This window comes from Carcharhinus amblyrhynchos, unplaced genomic scaffold, assembly GCF_965287045.1.
Source record: "Carcharhinus amblyrhynchos unplaced genomic scaffold, sCarAmb.v2.hapA scaffold_39, whole genome shotgun sequence".
NCBI classification, from domain to species: domain Eukaryota; kingdom Metazoa; phylum Chordata; class Chondrichthyes; order Carcharhiniformes; family Carcharhinidae; genus Carcharhinus; species Carcharhinus amblyrhynchos.
Window position 1 is genome coordinate 4,071,605 of NW_027649780.1, and position 25,326 is coordinate 4,096,930.

The following is a 25,326-nucleotide window of genomic DNA, read 5'->3' on the forward strand; positions in this document are numbered from 1 at the left end:
CGCGATTTTTTTTTTTTGAATCACAAAATGCGAGTGGAACAAGTAATTAGGAAAGCTAATAGAGTGTTATCATTTATTTTGAGGGGAATTGAATATAAAAGTAGGTAGGTTATGCTTCGTTTACACAGGGCATGGGTGAGAACACATCTTCAGTATTGCGTACAGTATTGGACACTTTATTTCAGGAAATATGTAAAATGTGTTGGAAGCAGTTCAGAGAAGTTTGACCAGACTAACTCCAGGAATGGGTGGGTTGTTTTACCGGGAAAGGGTCGGGACAGGCCAGGCTTGTATCCGCTGGAGTTTGGAAGAGTGAGGCGACTTGACACAAACCTTTAAGATCCTGAGGCGGGAACTTGACCAAGTGGATGTGGAGAGGATGTTTCCTCTTGTGGCAGGGGATGGGGGAGAAGGAGATCAGTGTTAAAAATAAGGGGTTGCCCATTTCAAATAAAGATAAGGAGAAATGTTTTCTCTTGCAGAGAAGGTGGAGGCAGAGGCTTTGAATAGTGTTAGTCTTTGAATAGTTTTAAGGCAGATGTGGATAGATTCTTGGTGTTAGATTATTGGGGGTAGGTGGAATGTAGATTTTTCATTTGATTGATTTATTCATTTGATTGGATTTATTATCGTCATGTGCATTAGTATACAGTGAAAAAAGTATTGTTTCTTGCGTGCTATGCGAACAGAGCATACCGTTCATACCAGTGAGAATGCAGAATGTTACAGTCACAGCTAGGGTGTAGAGAAAGATCAACTCAATGCGAGGTAGGTCCATTCAGAAGTCTGACGGCAGCAGGGAAGAAGCTGTTCTTGAGTCGGCTGGTATGTAACCTTATGTATCTTTCTCCCAGCAGAAGAAGGTGGAAGAGAATGTCTGGGGTGCGTGGGATCCTTAATTATGCTGGCTGCTTTGCTGAGTCAGTGGGAAGTGTAGACAGGGTCAATGGATGGGAGGCTGGTTTGCGTGATGGATTGGGCTACATTCGTGACCTTTTGTAGTTTTTTTGCAGTCGTGGGCAGAGCAGGAGCCATACCAAGCTGTGATGCTATAGACAAAGGAAATTATCATCAACTTCAGGAAGTGTAGTGGAAGGCATGCCCCTGTCTACGTCAATAGGATGAAATAGAAATGGTCGAGAGCTTCATATTTTTGGGTGTCCAGATCACCAACAACCTGTCCTGGTCCCCCAGTGCCGACATTATAGTTAGTGAAGCCCACCAACGCCTCTACTTTTTCAGAAGACTAAAGAAATTTGGCATGTCCGCTACAATGTCTACAGATGCACCATAGAAAGCACCTTTTCCGGTTGGATCACAGATTGGTATGGCTCTGGAATGCGCTGCCAGGGGAGTTGGTGGAAACATGCACATTAGCAGCATTTAAGAGGCATCTGAATGGGTACATGAACAGGAAGGGACTGGGTCAGGGCAGAAGGTTTTAGTTCAGTTAGGTCATCATGGTCGGCACAGGCTTGGAAGGTCGAAGGTTATTTTGCTGCCCATTTTTATATTTTGTACTAGTTTTATCTTTCCTGTTTTTATTACTTTTTTAGTGACCCTTTGTTCATCTTTAAAAACTTCCCAATTTTCCAGTATGCCACTGGCCTTTGCTATTTGGTGTGCCCGCATTTTTGTCTTTATGTTATCCTTAACTTCCTTGCTTAGTCTTTTCCCCCCTCCTACCACTCATCATTGTATACACTATAGCAGCAAATAGGAGCAGCTAAGGATAGACCCTTGGGGACACCCGGTTCAAGGACTTTGGAGAGTTTTAAAGTTTACTGATTGTCGCAAGTTGGCTTACGTTAACACTGCAATGAAGTGACTGTGAAAATCTCCCTGGTCGCCACACTCCGGCACCTGTTCGGGTTCACTGTGGGAGAATTTGGCACGGCCTAACCAGCACGACTTTCGGACCGTGGGAGGAAACCAGAGCACCCGGAGGAAACCCACGCGAAGACGGGGAGAATGTGCAGACTCCGCACAGTGACCCAAGCCGGGAATTGAACCCAGGTCCCTGGCGCTGTGAGGCAGCGGTGCTGACCACTGCGGGGGAAACAGAGATGGTACTGAAGCGTGGCGACTTCTTGCAAGCTGTGCCCGGCATACTTTGTAATTCTATGTTCCTAAAACTTTATTCTCTTTTAAAATCTGAACCCTAGCTATGACCGTAACACTACATTCTGCGCTCTCTCCGTTCCTTCTCTGTGAACGGTACGCTTTGTACAGCACGCAAAAACAATACTTTTCGCTGCATCCCGATACGTGTGACAATAATAAATCAAATCAAATAAAGAAAGATATGAGTTCAGAGCTTGGAGAAGGGGCAACCTAAAGAGATAGTGTGGCCCGGTGGGCTAGTGGAAGAGAGAGAGGCATCTATTCAGATTGTTTCATTACTCCATGAGCTTCTCACACTTGCAGTTGGAGGAGAGAGGGGGGGAAGGTAGAACACTTCAAAAGGAACTAATTTGTGTTAGAGAAAAGATTCATCACAGTGTGTTTAATGCCAAGCTGATTTTAATTGCCTTCTGTACAAAATGTTATCCCCTATAACCGGCCTGGAGTTTATTAACATCAGCAGAAACAGACCCCTGTGGACAAAGTTCAGTCCTCAATGTGGTTAACAGCGAACTCCCATCACTGTAACTTCCTCATGAACTGCCTGGCGCCGCAGTAGGTTGGACGACTGAGTGAATCCTTTCCCACACTCGGAGCTGGTGAATGGTCTCACCCCGGTGTGAATTCGCCAATGTGTCAGCAGGTGGGGGGGGTGTGACCGAGTGGTTGGCACCGCTGCCTCACAGCACCAGGGACCCGGGTTCGATTCCCGGCTTGGGTCACTGTCTATACGGAGTTTGCACATTCTCCACGTGTCTGCGTGGGCTTCCTTCCGGGTGCTCCAGTTTCCTCCCACGCTCCCAAAGATGCGCAGGTTAGGTGCGTTGGCCGTGCTAACTTGCCCCTTAGTGCCCCAGGGTGCGTAGGTTAGAGGGATGAGTAGGGAAAATATGTGGGGTGACAGGGATAGGGCCTGGGTGGGGTTGGGGTCAGTGCAGACTCAATGGGCCTTTTTCTGCACTGTATGGTTTCTATGATTCTATGAATCGCTTCCCAGCAGGTGAAAGACCTCCCCACAATGTGAGTGTGTGTGTGTGGTGCACAATGAGTCCCACAGTGAGAGCACCTGAACAGTCTCTCATCGCGTCGTTTGTGTACGCTTAAAACTGGACCAGCAGATGGGCTCCACGACAGCTCAGTGACTATCACTGCTAGCTGTGCAGATACATGGATTTGGGCCGGTGTCTGTGGGAGTTTGCACATTCTCCCTATGGTTGCGTGGGTTTCCTCCGGGTGCTCCGGTTTCCTCCCACACCCCAAAGATGTGCTATTAGGCTGATTGGTATAACAAATTGTCCCTAAATTATAAGAACATAAGAAATAGGAGCAGGAGTAGGCCATCTAGCCCTTCGAGCCTGCCCCGCCATTCAATAAGATCATGGCTGATCTGTTGTGGCTCAGTTCCACTTTCCCGCCCTCTCCCCATAACCCTTAATCCCCTCTCCTATCAAAAACCCATCAACCCGCTTCTTAAAAATATTTAGCGAGGCAGCCTCCACCACTTCAACGGGCAGAGAATTCCAGAGATTCACCACCCTTTGAGTGAAGAGGTTCCTCCTCAACTCCGTTCTAAACCGCCTCCCCTTTATCTTGAGGCTGTGCCCCCTAGTCCTACTGTCCTTTTTTGAGTGGGAAGAGTCTCTCCACCTCTATCCTATCCATCCCATTCATCATCTTATACGTCTCAATGAGATCTCCCCTCATTCTTCTAAACTCTAGCGAGTACAAGCCTAGTTTATTCAGCCTCTCCTCATAGCTCAACCCCCTCAACCCCCTTATTCTCCCCTTAATCTGGTTTCCAATGGGGGGGTACCATAAGCGTAGACATGGGTCAAGGGTGGAGGAGGAAAAGCACATTGTTAAGATGGCGGCGCGGGCTCGTTGGGCCGAAGGGCCTGTTTCCCGTGCTGTGTTGTTCTTTATCCCTGTAAATGAACTTGGCGGTGTCTCAACAGGTGGGATGACTGAGCGAATCCTTTCCCGCACTGGGAGCAGGCGAACGGCCTCTCCCCGGTGTGAACTCGCTGGTGGGTCAGCAGGTGGGATAACTGGGCGAATCCCTTCCCACACACCGAGCAGGCGAACGGCCTCTCCCCGGTGTGAGTGCGTTGGTGCACGGTGAGTTCAGACGACCGCCTGAACCCGGCGCCGCAGTCAGGGCACCGGAACGGTCTCTCGTCAGTGTGGACGCGTTGATGGGACATCAGCTCCCCCGAACTTTTATAGCCGTTCCCGCAGTCCGGGCATTTGAAAGGTCTCTCGTCCGTGTGAACCCTCTGGTGCGTCATCAAGTGGGAAGAGTAAGCAAATCCCTTCCCACACACGCAGCAGGTGAACGGTCTCTCCCCACTGTGAACTCGCTGGTGTACAGTGAGTTGAGATGATCGCCTGAACCCAGTCCCGCAGTGAGAGCACCCGAACGGTCTCTCCTCGGTGTGAACACGTTGGTGGCGCATTAGATTCTTGGAACTCTTGTAGCACTTCCCGCAGTCTGGGCACGTGAAAGATCTCTCGCCGCCGTGAACTTGCTGGTGCCTCATGAGGTTGGATGAATTACTGAACCCTTTCCCGCACTCGGGGCAGGTCAGCAGTCGTTTCCCGGTGTGAACCCGCTGGTGTCTCAGCAGATGGGACGACCAGGTGAATCCCTTCCCGCACACGGAGCAGGTGAAAGGCCTCTCCCCGGTGTGGACTCGCCGGTGTGTCAGCAGATCGGATGACTGAGCGAACGCCTTACCGCACTCGGAGCAGTTGAACGGTCTCTCCCCGGTGTGGACTCGCTGGTGTGCCAGCAGGTGGGATGACCGAGAGAACGCCTTCCCGCACGCGCAGCAAGGGAACGGCCTCTCCCCCGTGTGACTGCGCTGATGTATTTCCAGCTCCGATGGGTAACTGAATCCCTTCCCGCACTCCCCGCATTTCCATGGTTTCTCCCCAGCGTGAACGGTGCTTTTTCCTTCCATGTTCAAAAGTTGATGATATTCAGGTCCTCATCATTCCTGAGCATCTTGCCAGGTTTTGATGTGATGTCTGGTTTCCAGTTTCCCCGAGCGCAAATCCTCTCCTTCTCACGCCTTTTGAAATTGACTTAAAACAGAAGAAAGGGATTGAGAGAGAACCCACAGAAACACAAAGGCAGGCTGTGAAATTGAGTTGAATGAATCTGGTAATTTGTGGGGCCAGCGCTGGGAAAAAGTGACCATGGAAAACTGCTGGATTGTCATTAAAAACCCAACTGTCCTTCAGGGAAGGGAGCCTGTCACCCTTGGGTTTGGTCTACATGAGTTTGAACATTCTCCCCTTGTCTGCATGGATTTCCGAAATTATGCCTAGGCGTCCCAAGATGTGCAGGTTAGATGGATTAGCCAGGGTAAATGTGTGGGATTACAGGGATAGGGTGGAGGAGAGTCAGCGCAGACTCACAGAATCCCAGAAAGAGGCCATTTGGTTCATTGAGTCTGCACCAACCACAACCCCACTTAGGCCCTATCCACGTATTTACCATGTTATCCTCCCTGACACTAAGGGGCAATTGAGCAAAGCCAATCAACCTAACCTGCACAACTTTTGGACTGTGGGTGGAAACTGGAGCACCCGGAGGAAATCTACGCAGACATGAGAGAACGTGAAGACTCCACGCAGATAGTTACCCAAGTCCAGAATTGAACCCAGGCCCCTAGCGCTGTGAGACAGCAGGGCTAACCACTTTGCCACTGTGCCACCACAGACTCAATGGGCTGAATAGTCTCCTTCTGCACAGTTGGGATTCTATGATTCATTATACACCTTCGGGTTCTTATCTGAGACCCTAATGGGGGCGGTACAGTGGTTAGCACTGGTGCCTCACAGTGCCACGAAATTTGGGTTTAATTCCAGCCTTGGGTCACTGTCTTTGGGGACTCTGCACATTCTCCCCATGTCTGAGTGGGTTTCCTCCAGGTGCTCCGGTTTCCTCCCACAGTCCAAAGATGTGCAGGTTGGGTGGATTAGCCACGCTAAATTGCTCCTTAGTGTCAGAAGGACTAGTAGGGTAAATATGTGGGGTTACGGGGATGAATGGGGTTGTTGTTGGTGCAGGTTTGATGGGCTAAATGATCTCCTTCTGCACTGTAGGGATTTAATGATTCTAACCTGAGGGAATCTAGTTACAATGGTTAAGTTGGGTTGGAAAACTGATAGGGTATTTGATAGGTTCAGATAAGGTTGATGAAGAAAGGTTGTTCACATTAGCTGATTTTAAAATGGATCTTGGACACAGGTTTAAAATTTGGAAACAGAACTCTACTTTCTCAGGAGGCTAAGGAAACTTGGCATGCTACGACTCTCACCAATTTTTAGAGATGTACCATAGGCAGCATTCTTTCTGGTTGCATCACAGCTTGGTATGGCTCCTACTCTGCCCAAGACCACAAGAAATGACAAAGGGTCATGAATGAAGTCCAGTCCATCAGGCAAACCAACCTCCCATCCATTGACTCAGTCAACACTTCCTGCTGCCTCGGGAAAGCAGCCAGTATAATCCAGGACCCCAAGCACACCAGACATACTGCCTCACAGCACCAGGGGCCCAGGTTTGATTCCCGGCTTGGGTCACTGTCTGTGCGTAGCTTGCACATTCTGCCTGTCTCTGTGTGGGTTTTCTCCGGGTGCTCCGGTTTCCTCCCACAGTCCAAAAGACGTGCTGGTTAGGTGGATTGGCTGCGCTAAATTCTCCCTCAGTTTACCCGAACAGGCGCCAAAATGTGGTGACTATGGAATTTTCTTCGTAAATCATTGCCGTGTTAATATAAGTCTACTTGTGACACTAATCAATAAACTTTTAAAAAATACTTACATTCAAAGGCCTTTAATGTCCAGCTCCTGCAACCCTATGGGGTTGCTGATGTGAGATCTGGTTTTGAGATTCCTGGCTGCAAACCCTCTTCCAATTCCCTGTGAAAAGAGGTTTATACATCAGTCCAGGATAGACCTTCAAAGAGAGACAAGCACTTTTCATTGTCCAAGGCCATTCCTTACACTGCGCATGCTTCACTCACAAGTCCGGCCCCGCCCCTTCTTCACTCCCATTGGTCGGAGGACCACCCGCTCCGGCTCGGTCCTCCAGCCCCACCCCCTCTCCTTATTGGTCCGAAGCTGCTGTCAATCAGCTGGGCATTGTGACGGTTTCAGACGGTAGGTGTGGCCACAGCCTCAGGCTGATTTGCTGATCATTGGCAGCATTCTCTGGGAATTACAGGCAGAGATGGATGGTTAGGGCAGGGATAGGGAGATTCTTCCCCCTTCTTCCTGCATAGAAAGGATAGCAGGACTAGAGGGCACAGCCTCAAGATAAAGGGGGGAGCAGTTTAGATCGGAGTTGAGGAGGAGGAACTTCACTCAAAGGGTGGTGAATCTCTGGAATTCTCTGCCCATTGAAGTGGTGGAGGCTGCCTCGCTAAATACATTTAAGCCACGGGTAGATAGGTCTCTGATAGACAGGGGAATTAAGGGTTATGGGGAGAAAACGGGAAAGTGGAACTGATCCACTTCAGATCAGCCATGATCTTATTGAATGGCGGGGCAGGCTCGAAGGGCTAGATGGCCTACTCCTGCTCCTATGTCTTATGTTCTTATGTCAGTTCCCCTCTGTCCGGGACTGGGGGATTCACACTCATTTCCCCAGTGCTCAGTATCTTACCCAAGCCCTCTCCCTGTAATTCCACACATTTATAATTGAAGCTAAAGTCCAAAGATGTGCAGGTTAGGTGGATTGGCCATGCTAAATTGTCCCTTAGTGTCCAAAGATGTGCAGGTTAGGTGGATTGGCCAGGCTAAATTGTCCCTTAGTGTCCAAAGACATGCAGGTTAGGTGGATTGGCCATGCTAAATTGTCCCTTAGTATCCAAAGACGTGCAGGTTAGGTGGATTGGCTATGCTAAATTGTCATTTAGTGTCCAAAGACGTGCCGGTTAGGTGGATTGGCCATGCTAAATTGTCATTTAGTGTCCAAAGACGTGCACGTTAGGTGGATTGGCTATGCTAAATTGTTCCATAGTGTCCAAAGATGTGCAGGTAAGATGGATTGGCCACGCTAAATTGCCCCTTAGTGTCCAAAGATGTGCAGGTTAAGGAGATAAGTGGGTAAATACTTGGAATTACAAGGATAAGGCCTGGGTAAAATGCTTTATCAGAGTTGGTGCAGTCTTGATGGGCCAAATTGCGTTCTTCTGCATTACAGGGTTTCTATGATTCGAAACAGGTTGGGTCTGTACACCTTGGAGTTCAGAAGAATGAAGGGTGATATGATTGAAATACGTAAGATTCTTTGGGGTTTAGACAGGGGAGAAACTAGAGCTCAATGGCACAACCTCAGAGCGAAGGGACAGTCCTTTAAAAATGAGATGAGGAGGACTTTCTTCAGCCAGAGGGTGGTGAATCTGTGGAACTCATTGCCACAGAGGGCATTGGAGTCCAAGTCATTGAGTGTCTTTAAGACAGAGATAGATAGGTTCTTGATCAATAAGGGATCATGGGTTATGGGGAGAACACAGTAAAAAGTCTGACAACACCAGGTTTTAGTCCAACCTATTTATTTGATAATATACTCGCAAGCTTGCGAGTATATTATCAAATAAATAGGTTGGACTAAAACCTGGTGTTGTCAGACTTTTTACTGTGTTTACGCCAGTCCAACGCCGGCATACCCACATTATGGGGAGAAGACAGGAGAATGGGGTTGGGAATCATATCCTCATAGAACTCTAGAATCTTATAGTGCAGGAGGAGACTGTTTGGCCCATCGAGTCTGCGTGGACCACAATCCCACCCACACCCTATCCCCATGCATTTACACTGCAGGTTCCCCTGACACTGAAGAAACATTTAGCATGGCCATTCCACCTAACCTGGACACTAAGGGGCAATTTAGCATGGCCAATCCATCTTTCCCGCACATCTTTGGACACTAAGGGGCAATTTAGCATGGCCAATCCATCTTTCCCGCACATCTTTGGACACTAAGGGGCAATTTAGCATGGCCATTCCACCTAACCTGCACATCTTTGGACACTAAGGGGCAATTTAGCATGGCCAATCCATCTTTCCCGCACATCTTTGGACACTAAGGGGCAATTTAGCATGGCCATTCCACCTAACCTGCACATCTTTGGACACTAAGGGGCAATTTAGCATGGCCAATCCATCTTTCCCGCACATCTTTGGACACTAAGGGGCAATTTAGCATGGCCAATCCAGGTACCTGCACGTCTTTGGACTGTGGGAGGAAACCAGAGCACTCAGAAGAAACCCATGCAGACACAGGGACAACATGTAAACTCCACACTGACACTGTCCCAAGCTGGGATTTGAACCTGGGTCCTTGGGGCTGTGAGGCCACAGTGCTAAGCGTTGTGCCACTGTGAGGCCTTGACTGTGCTGCTGTATCAGCCATGATTGAATGGCAGAGCAGACTCGATGGGCCAAATGGCCTAATTCTGCTCCTATATCTTAAATGTTGGGAGGATGCTTTCCCTCCTGGGAGAGTGTAGGACCAGAGGACATTGTTGCAGAATAAAGGGGTGCTCTTTTAAGATGGACGTGAGGAAGAATCCCTTCTCTCGAAGAGTGGTAAATCTTTGGATTTTGTATCCCAGGAAGCTATGGAGACCGAGTGCCTGAACATTTTCAAGGCTGAGATCAATAGGTTTTTAATCAGTGGGGGAATTAAGGGTTACAGAGATAAGGCTCAAGAAATTGACTTGGTGAGCATTAGATCAACCTTGGTCTTATTAAATAGCCAAGCAGGCTAGAAGGGGCAGAATGATGGTTAGCACTGCTGCCTTATAGCATCAGGGACCCAGATTCGATTCTGTCCTTGGATCACTGTCTGTTTGATGTTTACATATTATAACTATGTCATAGAATCCCTACAGTGCAGAAGGAGAAGTGCAGAAGGAGACCATTCAGCCCATCAAACCTGCACCAACAACAATCCCACCCAGACCCTATCCCTGTAACCCCACGTATTTACCCTGTTAATCCCTCGGACATTAACGGACAATTTAGCATAGCCAATCCACCTAACCTGCATATTTTTGGACACTGAGGGACAACTTAGCATGGCCAATGAACCTAACATGCACATCTTTGATACTAAGGGACAATTTAGCATGGCCAATCCACCTAACCCAGATATCTTTGGACACTAAGGGATGATTTAGCATGACCAATCCACCTGCACATCTTTGGACTGTGGGAGGAAACTGGAGCACCTGGAGGAAATCCAGACATACATGAGGGAGAATGTGCAGACTCCACACAGACAATGACCTGAGGCTGGAATTGAAAATGTGTCTGCATGGGTTGCCTACAGGTGCTTTGTTTTCCACCCACAGTCCAAAGATGTGCAGGTTAGTTGAATTAACCGTGGTAGATGTGTGGATCTGGGGAGGGGAGAGGATAGAAATGGCATGGAAAAGAGTCACTGCACGCTTGAGGCCATTCGGTACACACTGAATGGCTTCCTTCTGCACTGTAGTGATTCTATGGTTTCATACCCATGCACTAAGAATGCAATGAAAATGGGCCAAATACTCTGAACTTATAAAGCTGGACTGGGAAAATTAAGTAAACCCCCTCGCAAAACATCTGAATGGTCTCCCTGTGGTGTGACTGTTAATAAATGGGATGACCGAATGAAACCAATGTCATATGCACTCAAAAAGTAAACTCTGTTCTCTCTCCACAGATGCTGCCAGACTTGCTGAGTTTAACTGAGCTTTTTGTTTGTTTGTTTTTATTTGGAGAAATTTCCTTATCTTTTCGTAGTGGGATTTAATCCAAGAGTTTCCAGCTCAGACAAGGATCTCAAATCCTTCTGGTCATTAGTTTCACCTTCTTTGCATTCAAAGTTATGCTACGCTAAATGGGCTATGTTAAATTGCCCCCAAGAGTCAGAGGGACTAGCAGGGTAAATCTGTGGGGTTAGGGGCTGTGTAGGATTGTGATCAGTGCAGGCTCAATGGGTAATGAAAATACAGGGGCTACTGGAAATTGAATTTAAAAAAGACAATTCTGGAAATGCTCAGCAGATCATAGAATCCTACAGTGCAGAAAGAAGGCCTTTGGCCCATTGAGTCTGCACCGAACACAATCCCACCCAGGCCCCACCCCCATATCCCTACATATTATACCCACTAATCTACACATCCCTGGACACTAAGGGGCAATTTCTTAGCATGGTCAATCAACCTAACCCGCACATCTTTGGACTGTGGGAGGAAACCAGAGTACCTGGAGGAAACCCACACAGACACAAGGAGAATGTGCAAACTCCACACAGACAGTGACCCGATCCGGCAATCGAACCCGGAGCTGTGAAGCAGCAGTGCTAACCACTGCACTACCGTGCCGCTCGTACGGATCTGGTAGCATCTGTGGAGAGAGGGATACAGAGGTTACATTTCAGGTCTGTGACCTTTTCTTACATTTTCTTCCCTTTTACTTCCCCTTTTCTCCATTTTACCACTGTCCCACCCATGTCCCCCCTCCTCCACATCTTCATTTTCACCTTCTGATTTCAGCTTCTCTGCCGTTTGGCCATTCATACCCTTTAGTCTCAAACATGTTCAATCCACCTAACCTACATATCTTTGAACTGCAGGAGGAAACCAGAGCACCCCAGAGGAAACTCACACAGACATGGGGAGAATGTACAGACTCCACACAATCACTCAAAGCTGGAATTGAACCCAGGTCCATATTACTGTGAGGCAGTAGTGTTAACTGTTATGCCACCCGTTTAATCCTTCCTCATGTGGCAGTCCCTCTATACCCGGGATCATCCTGGTAAATCTCCTCTGTACTGCCTCCAATGATAATGTATCGTTCATCCTTCAATACTGAAGTATATTGGTGTCAATGGTGGGTGTCCTTACCCAACATTCATTGCGGGGGTGAATGTGTTCCAGCCACTGGAGCTCCTCGCGCAGGCGCAGTAGCCGGCAGCGGCGGGAGCATGCGCAGTGCTGGCTATCACTGGAGCTGTCAAGGAGCAAGCAAGAGAGAAACAAAATGGAGTGCTGTTGAGTCAGTGTGGGGGGGGAATGGAGCCAGCGGAGAGGATGGGGAGTCTTCATAAAGACTTCGTGGCGGCTTCAAACGCCGAATACAAAGTTACTGAACCCGACTTGGTCCTGAAGGGAGCAAGAGCTGCGCAGGTCAACCGTCATAGCCCCGAATTAATGACCAGCCATCTTTGGTGGGAGGGCGGGGCGCACGCGTGGCCGCCATCTTTATCGGGGCGATACCGAGGGGGGCGCATGCGCCGCCACCATCTTTGTTGGGGGCGATGCGTGGCGGCGCGCACGCGCGGTGACCCAGGCAGGGCGTTGCCAACTCTCCAGGGCCTGGCCTGGAGTCTCCAGGATTTGCATTGCAGATCTCTGGGTCACAGCTAGGGGTGCAACCGTCCAGGGATATCATTGCGACATTAAAACATTTCTTTAAATTTCCTTTGAACATTTATTTTTAACAGATAAAAATGTATTGAAGGTGGGGAGAAAAGGCTGTTGGGCTGAGATTGAAATATAGAAAGAGACCATTCAGCCCATCGAATCTGCACCGATGACAATCCCACTCAGTCCCTATCCCCTTAACCCCATGTATTTTCCTCGCTAACCCCTTAATCTACACATCTTTGGATGCTAAGGGGCAACTTAGCATGACCAATCCACCTAACCTGCACATCTTTGGACACTAAGAGGCAATTTAGCATGGCCAATCCATCTAACCTGCACATTTCTATGATTCCCAGCTTGGGTGACTGTCTATGTGGAGTTTGCATGTTTTCCCCAAGTCTGTGTGGTTTTCCCCAAGGTGCGCCAGTTTCCTCCCACAGTTCAAAGATGTGCAGGTTAGGTGGATTGGCTATGCTAACTTTCCCCTTAGTATCAGGGGGACTTGCTAGGATAAATACATGGGTTATGGGGATAGGGCCTGGGTGGGATTGTGGTCAGTGCAGACTCGATAGGCTGAAAGGTCTCCTTCTACACTGTAGGATTCCATGATTCTATGATCCCTGGACCATAAGTGGCAATTTAGTATGTCCAATCCCACCTAACCTACTGACCTCTGGACAGTAAGGGGGAATTTAGAATGGCCAGTACACCTAACCTGCACATCTTTGGACACGAAGGAATAATTTAGCATGGCTAATCCACTTAACCTGCACATCTTTGGACTGTGGGAGGAAACCGATGCAGATATGGGGAGAATGTGCAAACTCCACACAGACAGTGACCCAAGGCTGAATTGAACCAGGGTCCCTGGTGCTGTGAGGCAACAGGGCTAACCACTGTGTCAAACACAAAGGGAGAGAGACAGAGAGTGATAAAATATGAATAATGAGTGAGAGGGAGAGAGAGCATCAGAACAGAAGTGTGGGCGGCACAGCAGCACAGTGGGTCACTGTCTGTGTGGAGTTTGCACGTTCTCCCCGTGTCTGCATGGGTTTCCTCCGGGTGCTCCAATTTCCTCCCGTAGCCCAAAAGACGTGCTGGTTAGGTGAATTGGCCATGCTAAATTCTCCCTCAGTGTAACCCGAACAGGCGTGTGGCAACAGGGGGATTTTCACAGTAACTTCATTGCACTGTTAATGTCAGCTTACTTGTGGCACTAATAAATTAACTTAAGCTTACATTGGCGACTCCTAGATGAGATATTGTTGTGTATTTCACAGAATCATAGAATTATTACCGAAGGCAGCCATTTGGCCCATCGTGTCTGCATCAGTTCACCATATCAGCATCATAACTTAATGCCATCGCCCTGCCTTTACCCTGTAACTCCCTGCACATTGTTCCTATTCGCATGATCACCTAATGCCCTCTCGAATGCCTCAATTGAACCTGCTTCCACCACACTTCCAGGAAGTGCATTCCACCCCCCACCGTGTAAGAGATTTATCTCACATCACATTCGCTTTGTTTGCAAATGGCACAGTGGTTTCTTCAGCCAGAGGATGGTGAATCTGTGGATTGCATTGCCGCAGAAGGCTGTGGAGGCCAGGTCATTGAGTGTACATGAGACAGAGATAGATGAGGGGATCAAAGGTTACAGGGAAAAGGCAGGAGAATAGGTTTGAGAATCATTTCAGCCAGAATCAAATGGCAGAGCAGACTTGATAGGCTGAATGGCCTAATTCTGCTCCTATATCTCATAGTCTTATGGTTAATGAGTATAAAAGTAGAGCAGTGTTGTGGCCATTGTTTTGATTTGATTTATTATTGTCACATGTATTAGTATACAGTAAAAAGTATTGTTTCTTATGCACTATGCAGACAAAACATATCGTTCATGAATAAGGAAAGGAGAGAGTGCAGATTGTGGTGTTCAGTCATAGCTAAGGTGTAGAGAAAGATCAGTTTCATGCAAGGTAGGTGCATTCAAAGGTCTGATGGCAGCAGGGAAGAAGCTGTTCTTGAGCTGGTTGGTACATGACCTCAGACTTTTGTAACTTTTTCCTGATGGAAGAAGGTGGAAGAGAGAATGTCCGGGGTGCGTGGGGTCCTTGATTATACTAGCTGCTTTGCTGAGATAGCGGGAAGTGTAGGCAGAGTCAGTGGATGGGAGGCTGGTTTGCATGATGGATTGGGCTACATTCAAGACCTTTTGTAGATTCTTGCAGTCTTGGGAAGAGCAGAAGCCATACCAAGCTGTGATACAACCGGAAAGAATGCTTTCTATGGTGCATCTGTGGAAGTTAGTGAGAGTCGTAGTGACATACCAAATCTCCTTAGTCTTCTGAGAAAGTAGAGGCGTTGGTGGGGCTTTCTTAACTATATTGTCAGCATTGGGTGGGGGTCCAGGACAAGTTGTTGGTGATCTGGACACCTAAAAATTTGAAGTTCTCGACTCTTTCTATTTCATCACTGTTGATGCAGACAGGAGAATGTTCTCCTTGACGCTTCTGAAGTCAATGACAATCTCCTTCGTTTTGTTGAAGTTGAGGGAGAGATTATTGTCTCTGCACCAGTTCACCAGATTCTCCATCTCATTCCTGTACTCCGTCCCGTCAACGTTTGAGATCCGACCCACCACGGTGGTGTCATCAGCAACTTGAAAATCAAGTTGGAGGGGAATTTGGCCACACAGTCATAGGTGTATAAGGAGTATAGTAGGAGGCTGAAAATACAGCCTTGTGGGGCTCCGGTATTGAAGATGATCATGGAGCAGATGGTGCTGCCTATCCTTACTGATTGTGGTCTATGGGTTTGGAAGTTCAGGATCCAGGTCACAGAGGGAGGAGCTGAGGCCCAGACCATGGAGTTTGAAGTTCTACACAGTCGTCCTCACAGTTGACAATACCTTCAAGTTTTGTGTCGTCTGCAAACTTTGTCCTCTATGCACCAAGATCATGAACACAGATATTGATATTCTGGGCTAACAGCGACGGTTTCTGTAAATTTACAGGGTGCTGGAAGTGGAGAACTGACAGACAGGAATCTCAAACCAAACATTACATCGCGCTCCGGCAGAGTCACTCGAGACATCGGAATCTGAACATCAGCAGCATCTAAACGTGGAAGGTAACAGGCTTGTCTGTTCTGTCTGTGAGAGAAGATTTCAGGTCTCAGTGTGACTGGAAAGGCCCCAACATTCACAAACCCTGGGCAGACCATGCCTGGAGAACTGTATTAAGTTAGAACATAAGAACATAAGAAATAGGAGCAGGAGTAGGCCATCTAGCCCTTCGAGCCTGCCCCACCATTCAATAAGATCATGGCTGATCTGTTGTGGCTCAGTTCCACTTTCCCGCCCTCTCCCCATAACCCTTAATCCCCTCTCTTATCAAGAACCCATCAACCTGCTTCTTAAAAATATTTAGCGAGGCAGCCTCCACCACTTCAACGGGCAGAGAATTCCAGAGATTCACCACCCTTTGAGTGAAGAAGTTCCTCCTCAACTCCGTTCTAAACCGCCTCCCCTTTATCTTGAGGCTGTGCCCCCTAGTCCTACTGTCTTTTTTGAGTTCTGGGCAACAAAAGTTAGGAAAGATGTGTGTAGCACCGACCTACTTGACTGAAACCTGAACCTGCGCACTAGGATTAAATTAAAAGCTGAGATTGCAGGGAAGAGTCATTATGGCACAGAGGAGGCCATTCAGCCCATTGAATCCATGCCAGCACTCCAGAGCAATACAGGCAGCAGCACTGTGGTCATCACTACTGCCTCACAGCGTAAGGGACCTGGGCTCGATTCTGACCTTGTCTGTGTGGAGTTTGTACATTCCCCACTTGTCTGTTTGGGTTTTCTCCGGGTGCTCTGGTCTCCTCCCACACTCTATAGATGTGCAGTTTAGGTGGATTGGCCTTGCTAAATTGCACCTTAGTGTCCAAAGATGTGCAGGTTAGGTGGAATGGCCATGCTAAATTGCCCCTTAGTGTCCAAAGATGTATAGATGAGTGGATTGGTCATGCTAAATTGCCCCTTTGTGCCCAAAGATGTGCAGGTTAGGTGAATTGGCCGTGTTAATTTGTCCCTTAGTGTCCAAAAATGTGCAAGTTAGGTCGATTAGCTATGTTAAATTGTCCCTTAGTGTCCAAATACGTGCAGGTTATGTGGATTGGCCATGCTAAATTGTCCATTAGTGCCAAAGATGTGCAAGTTAGGTGGGTTGGCCATGCTAAATTGTCAGTTAGTGTCCAAAGATGTGCAGGTCAGGGGGATTGACCATGCTAAATTGTCCCTCAGTTTCAAAGAACATAAGAACATAAGAAATAGGAGCAGGAGTAGGCCATCTAGCCCTTCGAGCCTGTATAAGATTCAATAAGATCATGGCTGATCTGTCGTGGCTCAGTTCCACATTCCCGCCCTCTCCCCATAACCCTTAATCCCCTCGCTTATCAAAAACCGATCAACCTGCGTCTTAAAAATATTTAGCGAGGCAGCCTCCACCACTTCAATGGGCAGAGAATTCCAGAGATTCACCATCTTTTGAGTGAAGAAGTTCCTCCTCAACTCCGTTCTAAACCGCCCCCCCTTTATCTTGAGGCTGTGCCCCCTAGTCCTACTGTCCTTTCTGAGTGGGAAGAGTCTCTCCACCTCTATCCTATCCATCCCATTCATCATCTTATACGTCTCAATGAGATCTCCCCTCATTCTTCTAAACTCTAACGAGTACAAGCCTAGTTTATTCAGCCTCTCCTCATAGCTCAACCCCTCAACTCCGGTATCAGCCTAGTAAACCTCCTCTGCACTCCCTCCAAGGCCAAAATATCCTTGCGTAAGTGCGGCGACCAAAACTGCACACAGTACTCCAGCTGCAGCCTCACCAATGCCCTATACAGCCGCAGCAAGACCTCCCTACTTTTATATTCAATCCTCCTCGCTATGAAGGCCAGCATCCCATTCACCTTCCTGACCACCTGCTGCACCTGCAAGCTGGGTTTTTGCAACTCATGCACAAGGACCCCGAGGTCCCTCTGCACCGTCGCCTGCTGCAGTTTTTCGCAAAAAGGACCGTAGGAGGAGAGGTAATAAACTGTGGATAACGAAGGAGGTGAAGGAAAGTGTTAAATTAAAAGCGGAGGCGTTTAGAGTAGCTAAGAGTAGTGGGCAAGAAGAGGATTGGCAGAGGTTTAAATGTCAACAAAGATTGACAAAGAAGTTGATAAAGAAGGGTAGGAGAAACTATGAAGCTGGGCTAGCGCTTAATATAAAAAAGGATAGCAAGAGTTTTTATAAATATATAAAAAGGAAGAGGCTGGCTAGGGTGAACGTTGGACCCTTAGAGGATGAGAGGGGGGACTTAGTGGTAGGGGATGGGGAAATGGCTGAGGTCTTGAATGACTTCTTTGTTTCGGTCTTCACGGAGGAGGACGTGAATAATTTGCCGGGCGTTAGCGATGGAAAGGTGGTAGGACTGGAGGGTCTCAATGACATTATTGTTACTAGAGAGGCAGTGCTCGACAGACTGGAGGGACTGATTGTGGACAAGTCCCCAGGACTGGATGGAATGCATCCGATGGACATGAGAACCCTTCATCCCCTTCCCATGGCGCCTACCCATGCAAACGCAGAGGGTGCAATACCTGCCCCTTTACCTCCTAACCTCTTCACTGTTCAACAGCCCAAATACAGCTTTCAGATTAAGCAGCATTTCACTTGCACCTCCTTCAATTTGGTATACTGTATTTGAGGCCAAAACCCCTATTGAAATGCAGCTCCACCAGGGAGGAAGTGGCCGCTGCCGTTACGACACTTACCTGAGGCCAAGGATCACCCTGAATCCTGGGCTAGTGTGGAGTGATGGCAGTGTGTGGAGGGTGTCACAGGGTAGGGCTCAGCAGTAAGGTCAAGGGGATAACAATCAGCAGGCCCCCCTTCCTGATGTAATTCCTAGAACAATCCTGGAAAATCTGGGACTGTTGGTCACGCTACCCACAGAAACAATTTTCACTGCAGCAAAAAGTCTCAGACGAGATCCAGCAGAGGGTTACCTGCACCTCCATAACTGATACCGTTGTGTCTAGTAAAACATTTACACTCTTTTCCAATCTAGTTATTCTCCCTGGTATGGCCCCAAGCCTCAAATCTGAAGAGTGCATAATTGGTTTAACCACACATCACTATGGCTTGAAAACATTAAAGAATATTGCACTTCAAACTCCTGCACTAAAACCATCTAATACACCAGGATTAGCCGGGAGGACAAAGGCATTTTTGAGGATTGTTTCATCACACGTTCGTACCAACTTTCCAAATGAAAGTGAGACTTGGGTTGAGCAGCACAGGTGCAGAAACTATGGTTACTTCCCAGCAGCACCCAAATCTACACTGAAAATTCAGTGCCATACTGAGGAATTACTGCTTTGTTAAAAGGTCTGCTTTTGGATTGAATGTTAAATTGAGATCCCACCTGTCTGTTCAAGTTATTTCAGAAAGGATCTGCAGGCGTCTTCAGAAAGATGGATAAGTTTAATAGGACAATTAATTAAAGAGCATTAACTGCACTTAAAAAGTACATGTCTACAGTGACACTAAAATAACTGAACCAATTCTAATAATCCAACAAATTTATTCTACCACTTCCCGCTATTCTAAGATCCTCACACCAGACATGTCACTTTGTCTCCCTATTTATCTTTCCACCTGTACTTTGGAACCAGTACTTGGCACAGGCTGGCAGCAAAATTGTCATTCACAATACTCATCAAACACGTGACATTCTCAGCTACATGTCGCTTTTACCACAAAGCATCAAGCTGATTTTGTGTGAGTCTGGCAGCCCATTAAACGATCCGTATATTTCACAGCCGGGCTTAGAAGTTAATTTACCTGCTGCAAATCTCGCCTCCTGTTCTCCTTCACTTAAGTCTGAGTAAGAATTGAAATCAATCTCGAGATTCACTGGGGACTCCATAGGCTTACACCAGCCTTTCCACTCTATGAGGTGAGCAACTCGACCCTGAGCCATGGCTGTGGGTTTAGTGACGTGGTCTTTTACAACCTGTGAGAAAGATGAGCAGTTTAGATGGATTAGCCATGCTGAATTCTCCTTCAATATCCAAAGATGTGCAAGTTAGGTGGATTGGCCATGCTAAGTTGCCCCTTAGTGTCCAAAGATGTGCAGGTTAGGTGGATTGTCCCGGCCATTTTGTCCCTTCGTGTCCAAAGATGTGCAGGTTAGGTAGATAAGCCAAGGTAATTGCGCAGGGGTTACTGGGATAGATGCTCTGTTGTAGAATCGGTGCAGATTTGATAGGCCGAGTAGTGTTCTTCTGCATTCCCTGGTTCTATGTTTTAATCAGTCCCATTCTCCTGCTCCGTCCCACATCCTCACAGGTTTATTTTCCTCAATTGTCTGTCCAATTCCCTTTTGAAATCATTCATTGTGTCTATTTCCACCCACCTTGGAGGCAACAAGTTGCAGGTCATTACCACTCATGGTGTCACCCCCGTATCCCCCTCTATTATCTAAAAATCTAATCTGTGTCCCTGAGTCCTTGTGTGATTAGTTAATGGGAACAGATTTTCTTTATCTGTCCGATCTGAACCTTTCAGAATCTTGTCTACCTGATTCAAATTTCCCCTCCTTCTCCTCCTTTGCTGGAACCATTCTGGAAAATCTGCTCTGCACCTTCTCAGGAACTTTCAAATCCTTCATAAAGTGCGGTAACCAGAGCTGGACGAAATGCTTCAGATCTGACCTTAACCAGAGCTTGATAAAGATTCAGCAGAATTTCCCTACCTTTGTCCTCAACGCCACTATTTGTGAAGCTCAACGGCATGCTGGCACAGTGGTTAGCGTTGCTGCCTCACAGCGCCACGGTCCCAGGCTCAATTCCCGGCTTGGGTCACTGTCTGTGTGGAGTCTGCACGTTCTCCCTGTGTCTGCATGGGCTTCCTCCAGGTGCTCCGGTTTCCTCCCACAATCTGAAAGACGTGCTGGTTGGGTGCATTGGCCACGCTAAATTTTCCCTCAATGTACCTGATCAGAGTGCGGCGACCAGGAGATAACATAAGAACATAAGAAATAGGAGCAGGAGTAGGCCATCTAGCCCTTCGAGCCTGCCCCGCCATTCAATAAGATCATGGCTGATCTGTCGCTGCTCAGTTCCACTTTCCTGCCCTCTCCCCATAACCCTTAATCCCCTCTCTTATCAAAAACCCATCAACCCGCGTCTTAAAAATATTTAGCGAGGCAGCCTCCACCACTTCAACGGGCAGAGAATTCCAGAGATTCACCACCCTTTGAGTGAAGAAGTTCCTCCTCAACTCCGTTCTAAACCGCCCCCCTTTTATCTTGAGGCTGTGCCCCCTAGTCCTACTGTCTTTTTTGAGCGGGAAGAGTCTCTCCACCTCATTACACTCTTTCTTCCGCCTTCTTCCGTCGGGAAAAAGGTACAGAAGTCTGAGGTCATGGACCAACCAACTCAAGAACAGCTTCTCCCCTGCTGCCATCAGACTTTTGAATGGACCCACCTTGCATTAAGTTGATCTTTCTCTACACCCTAGCTGTGACTGTAACATTACATTCTGCACCCTCTCCTTTCCTTGGGCGGCACAGTAGCACAGTGGTTAGCACTGCTGCTTCACAGCTCCAGGGATCTAGGTTCGATTCCCGGCTCGGGTCACTATCTGTGTGGAGTTTGCACATTCTCCTCATGTCTGTGTGGGTTTCCTCCGGGTGCTCCGGTTTCCTCCCACAGTCCGAAGATGTGCGGGTTAGGTTGACTGGCCATGCTAAAATTGCCCCTTAATGTCCTGAGATGCGGAGGTTAAAGGGATTAGTGGGTATAATATGCACGGATATGTGGATGGGACCTGGGTGGGATTGTGATCAGTGCAGACTCGATAGGCTGAAGGGCCTCTTTCTGCACTGTAGGGTTCTATGATTCTTCTCTATGAACAGTATGCTTGTCTGTATGGCACACAAGGCGTTTGACAAAGTACCTCATAAGAGGTTATTGCAGAAGGTCAGGGGACTTGGAGTTGGGGGTAGGGTGTTAGCGTGGATAGAGGATTGGTTGTCAAATAGGAGGCAGAGAGTGGGGGTCAACGGGTGCTATTCGGATTGGCGGATGGTGACTAGTGGAGTGCCCCAGGGGTCGGTGCTGGGGCCTCAGCTTTTTACCATTTATATAGATGATCTGGAGGAGGGAACCAAGTGTAGGGTGTCGAAATTTGCGGATGACACCAAGATTGGGGGAACGGCAAATTGTGCGGAGGGTGTGGAGAGTCTGCAGAAGGATCTAGATAGGCTGGGCGAATGGGCCAGGAAATGGCAAATGGAATTTAATGTTGGCAAGTGTGAGGTGGTCCACTTTGGAAGGAAGAATGGTAGGAAGGACTATTACTTACGTGGCGAAAAACTGCAGCAGGCGACGGTGCAGAGGGACCTCGGGGTCCTTGTGCATGAGTCGCAAAAACCCAGCTTGCAGGTGCAGCAGGTGGTCAGGAAGGCGAATGGGATGCTGGCCTTCATAGCGAAGGGGATTGAATGTAAAAGTAGGGAGGTCTTGCTGCAGCTGTATAGGGCATTGGTGAGGCCGCAGCTGGAGTACTGTGTGCAGTTTTGGGCGCCGCACCTGCGCAAAGATATTTTGGCCTTGGAGGGAGTGCAGAGGAGGTTTACTAGGCTGATACCGGAGTTGAGGGGGTTGAGCTATGAGGAGAGGCTGAATGAACTAGGCTTGTACTCGTTGGAGTTTAGAAGAATGAGGGGAGATCTCATTGAGACGTATAAGATGATGAATGGGATGGATAGGATAGAGGTGGAGAGGCTCTTCCCGCTCAAAAAAGACAGTAGGACTAGGGGGCACAGCCTCAAGATAAAGGGGAGGCGGTTTAGAACGGAGTTGAGGAGGAACTTCTTCACTCAAAGGGTGGTGAATCTCTGGAATTCTCTACCCGTTGAAGTGGTGGAGGCTGCCTCGCTAAATATTTTCAAGAAGCGGGTTGATGGGTTTTTGATAAGAGAGGGGATTAAGGGTTCTGGGGAGAGGGCGGGAAAGTGGAACTGAGCCACAACAGATCAGCCATGATCTTATTGAATGGCGGGGCAGGCTCGAAGGGCCAGATGGCCTACTCCTGCTCCTATTTCTTATGTATGTTATACAACTGTATGTTATACATGTGACAATAATAAATCAAATCAAATCAACTCAACTCAAATAATGTAAGCCAACTCGTGACACTTTAACTTTAACTTTAGTTTGCTCTATTCTCTTACTTTGTCTTGTAGAGATATAAAATCCCACTCCTTCACCTCCTGCCTCTCCCACCCCTCTCCGTTTATAGAGGATCCTGTCTTGTGTGGACCCAGACTGGGTGACAGGTTCCCTTCCCTGAAGGATTTTTTTTAACAACAATCTGGCAGTTTTCATAGTCACTTTTTCCCAGTGCAGGCCCTGTAAATTATGGGGTTCAGTCAGCTCAATTTCACACCGCGCCTTTGTGTTTTTGAGGGTGCTTTCTCAACCCTTTTTTCTCTGTTTTAAATCAATTCCGCAGGCTGTGAGAAGGGGAGGATTCCCAGTTGGGGAAACTCAGACCAGACATCGCATCAGGATCTGACGGATTCGCCCAATTGTTGGCAACCTGAATTCCGTCAGATTTTGGACATGGGAGGAGAAAGCACCCTTCAGAGTGGGGAGAAAGTGTACGTGTGTTCCGTGTGTGGACGAGGCTTCGGGCAGCCATCTGGCTTATCGAGACACAAGCGAAGCCACTCTGAGGAGAAACGGTGGAAATGCGCAGATTGCGGGAAGGGATTCAGATCCCCCTCTGAGCTGGAAAAGCATCGCCGAGTCCACACCGGGGAGAGGCCGTTCACCTGCTCCCGGTGCGGGAAGGGCTTCGCTATTTCAGCCCACCTGCTGAGGCACCAGCGAGTCCACACGGACGAGAGGCCTTTCAGATGCCCGGAGTGCGGGAAGTGTTTTAAAAGTTCCGGGGAGCTGATGTCCCACCGACGCGTCCACACCGACGAGAGACCGTTCCGGTGCTCTGACTGTGGCGCCGGGTTCAGGCGGTCGTCCGAGCTCAGCGTCCACCAGCAACTTCACACCGGGGAGAGGCCCTTCACCTGCTCCCAGTGCGGGAAGGGGTTCACTCAGTCGTGCGACCTGCTGACCCACCAGCGGGTTCACACCGGGGAGAGGCCCTTCACCTGCTCCGTGTGCGGGAAGGGGTTCACCACCTCCTCCATCCTGCTGAGGCACCAGCGGGTCCACACCGACAAGAGACCTTTTAAGTGCTCGGACTGCGGGAAGTGCCATAAAAGTTCCTGGGAGCTGATGTCCCATCAGCGCGTCCACAGCGAGGAGAGACCGTTCCGGTGCCCTCAGTGCGGGACCGGGTTCAAGACAGCGTCCGACCTCACTGTCCACCGGCGCGCTCACACCGGGGAGAGGCCCTTCACCTGCTCCCGGTGCGGGAAGGGGTTCATTTCCTCGTCCCACCTGCTGAGACACCAGCGGGTTCACACGGACGAGAGGCCCTTCAAGTGCCAGGACTGCGGGAAATGCTTCAAAAGTTCGGGGGAGCTGATGTACCATCAACGCATCCACACCGACGAGAGACCGTTCCGCTGCTCCCGCTGCGGGACTGGGTTCAAGCGGTCATCACAACTCACTGACCACCGGCGAGTCCACACCGGGGAGAGGCCGTTCGCCTGCTCTCAGTGTGGGAAGGGATTCACGACTTCATCCACTCTGGTGAAACACAGCCTGGTTCACAACTAACTACAGCGGTTGGACTTCTGCCGCTATTCTAGAGCTAGGGGGCATGGCCTCGAAATAAGGGGGAACAGATTTAGGACTGAGTCGGGGAGGAGCTTTCTCACACAAAGGCTTGTGAACCTGTGGAATTCCCTGCCCAGTGAAGCAGTTGAGGCTACCTCATTGAATGAATGTTTTTAAAGCAAAGATAGATTGACCACGGCCAATCCACCTAACCCGCACATCTTTGGACACTTAAGCCAGGAATCGTACCTGGGCCCCTGTCACTGTGAGGAAGCAGTGCCTTTGACTGTGCCACCGTGCCGCCCCATACAACAGCCGACTTGTCAAGTGGACAGGTAAAGCTTATCAACGTAGCAGTATGAAATATGAAGGTGTGATAACCCATCGTGATCTGCATGGGGAAATCGCTAATTGACCTCCTAGTTGGGCTCATTGAATACAAGCTCCCTGAGGACTGGTAATTAGCCCACCAGGTTTCAATGTGATGTGATTTATTATTGTCACATTCCCTCAATGTGGAATGCCATAAGCATAGATATGGGTCATGGGTGGAGGGGGGATTCGTTATGTTAAGACGGCGGTGCGGGCTCATTGGGCTAAAGGGCCTGTTTCCCAGGCTGTTTTTGTTCTTTGTATTGGGATACAGTGAAAAATATTGTTTCTTGTGCACACCGTTCATAGAGAAGGGAAGGAGAGGGTGTAAAATGTAGTGTTACAAGTACACTACAGGAACAGGCTCTTCGCAACACCTCCCCCCTCCACCCCCCGCCCCCAGTGCCGATCATGATGCCAAAACTAAACAAAAAAAAACCTTCTGCCCTTAATCTAGTCCGTATCCAATTTTTTCCAAATTCATGTACCCATCCAGATGCCTCTTAAATGTTGTTAATGTGCCTGCTTCCACCACCCCTTCTGGCAGCGTGTTCCAGGCACCCACCACTGTCAGTGTGAAAAACTCCTCCCGCGCACATCCCCT

General features: G+C 48.5%; 2 protein-coding genes across 2 annotated transcripts in view; one reads left to right on the plus strand and one right to left on the minus strand.

The window, feature by feature from the left end:
* The window catches only part of LOC145363609 (uncharacterized), a 38,209-nt gene extending 13,313 nt beyond the window's left edge, over window positions 1–24,896 (plus strand). Inside the window, exon 2 of the mRNA XM_080218793.1 lies at window positions 23,255–24,896. Coding sequence (XP_080074919.1) covers window positions 23,255–24,350 — 1,096 coding nt within the window. The 3' untranslated portion in view covers window positions 24,351–24,896. The remainder of the gene's footprint in view (window positions 1–23,254) is intronic.
* On the minus strand, window positions 3,906–5,180 carry LOC145363608 (uncharacterized). The gene has a single exon (XM_080218792.1). It carries the CDS (start codon window positions 5,085–5,087, stop codon window positions 4,044–4,046), a length of 1,044 nt encoding a protein of 347 aa, XP_080074918.1. The 5' UTR covers window positions 5,088–5,180; the 3' UTR covers window positions 3,906–4,043.
* Window positions 24,897–25,326: the final 430 nt, after the last annotated feature.

What these genes read in the sequence shown, in the direction of transcription:
- LOC145363608 (XM_080218792.1), bottom strand. Translation starts at nt 5,087, where the DNA reads ATGGAAGGAAAAAGCACCGTTCACGCTGGGGAGAAACCATGGAAATGC.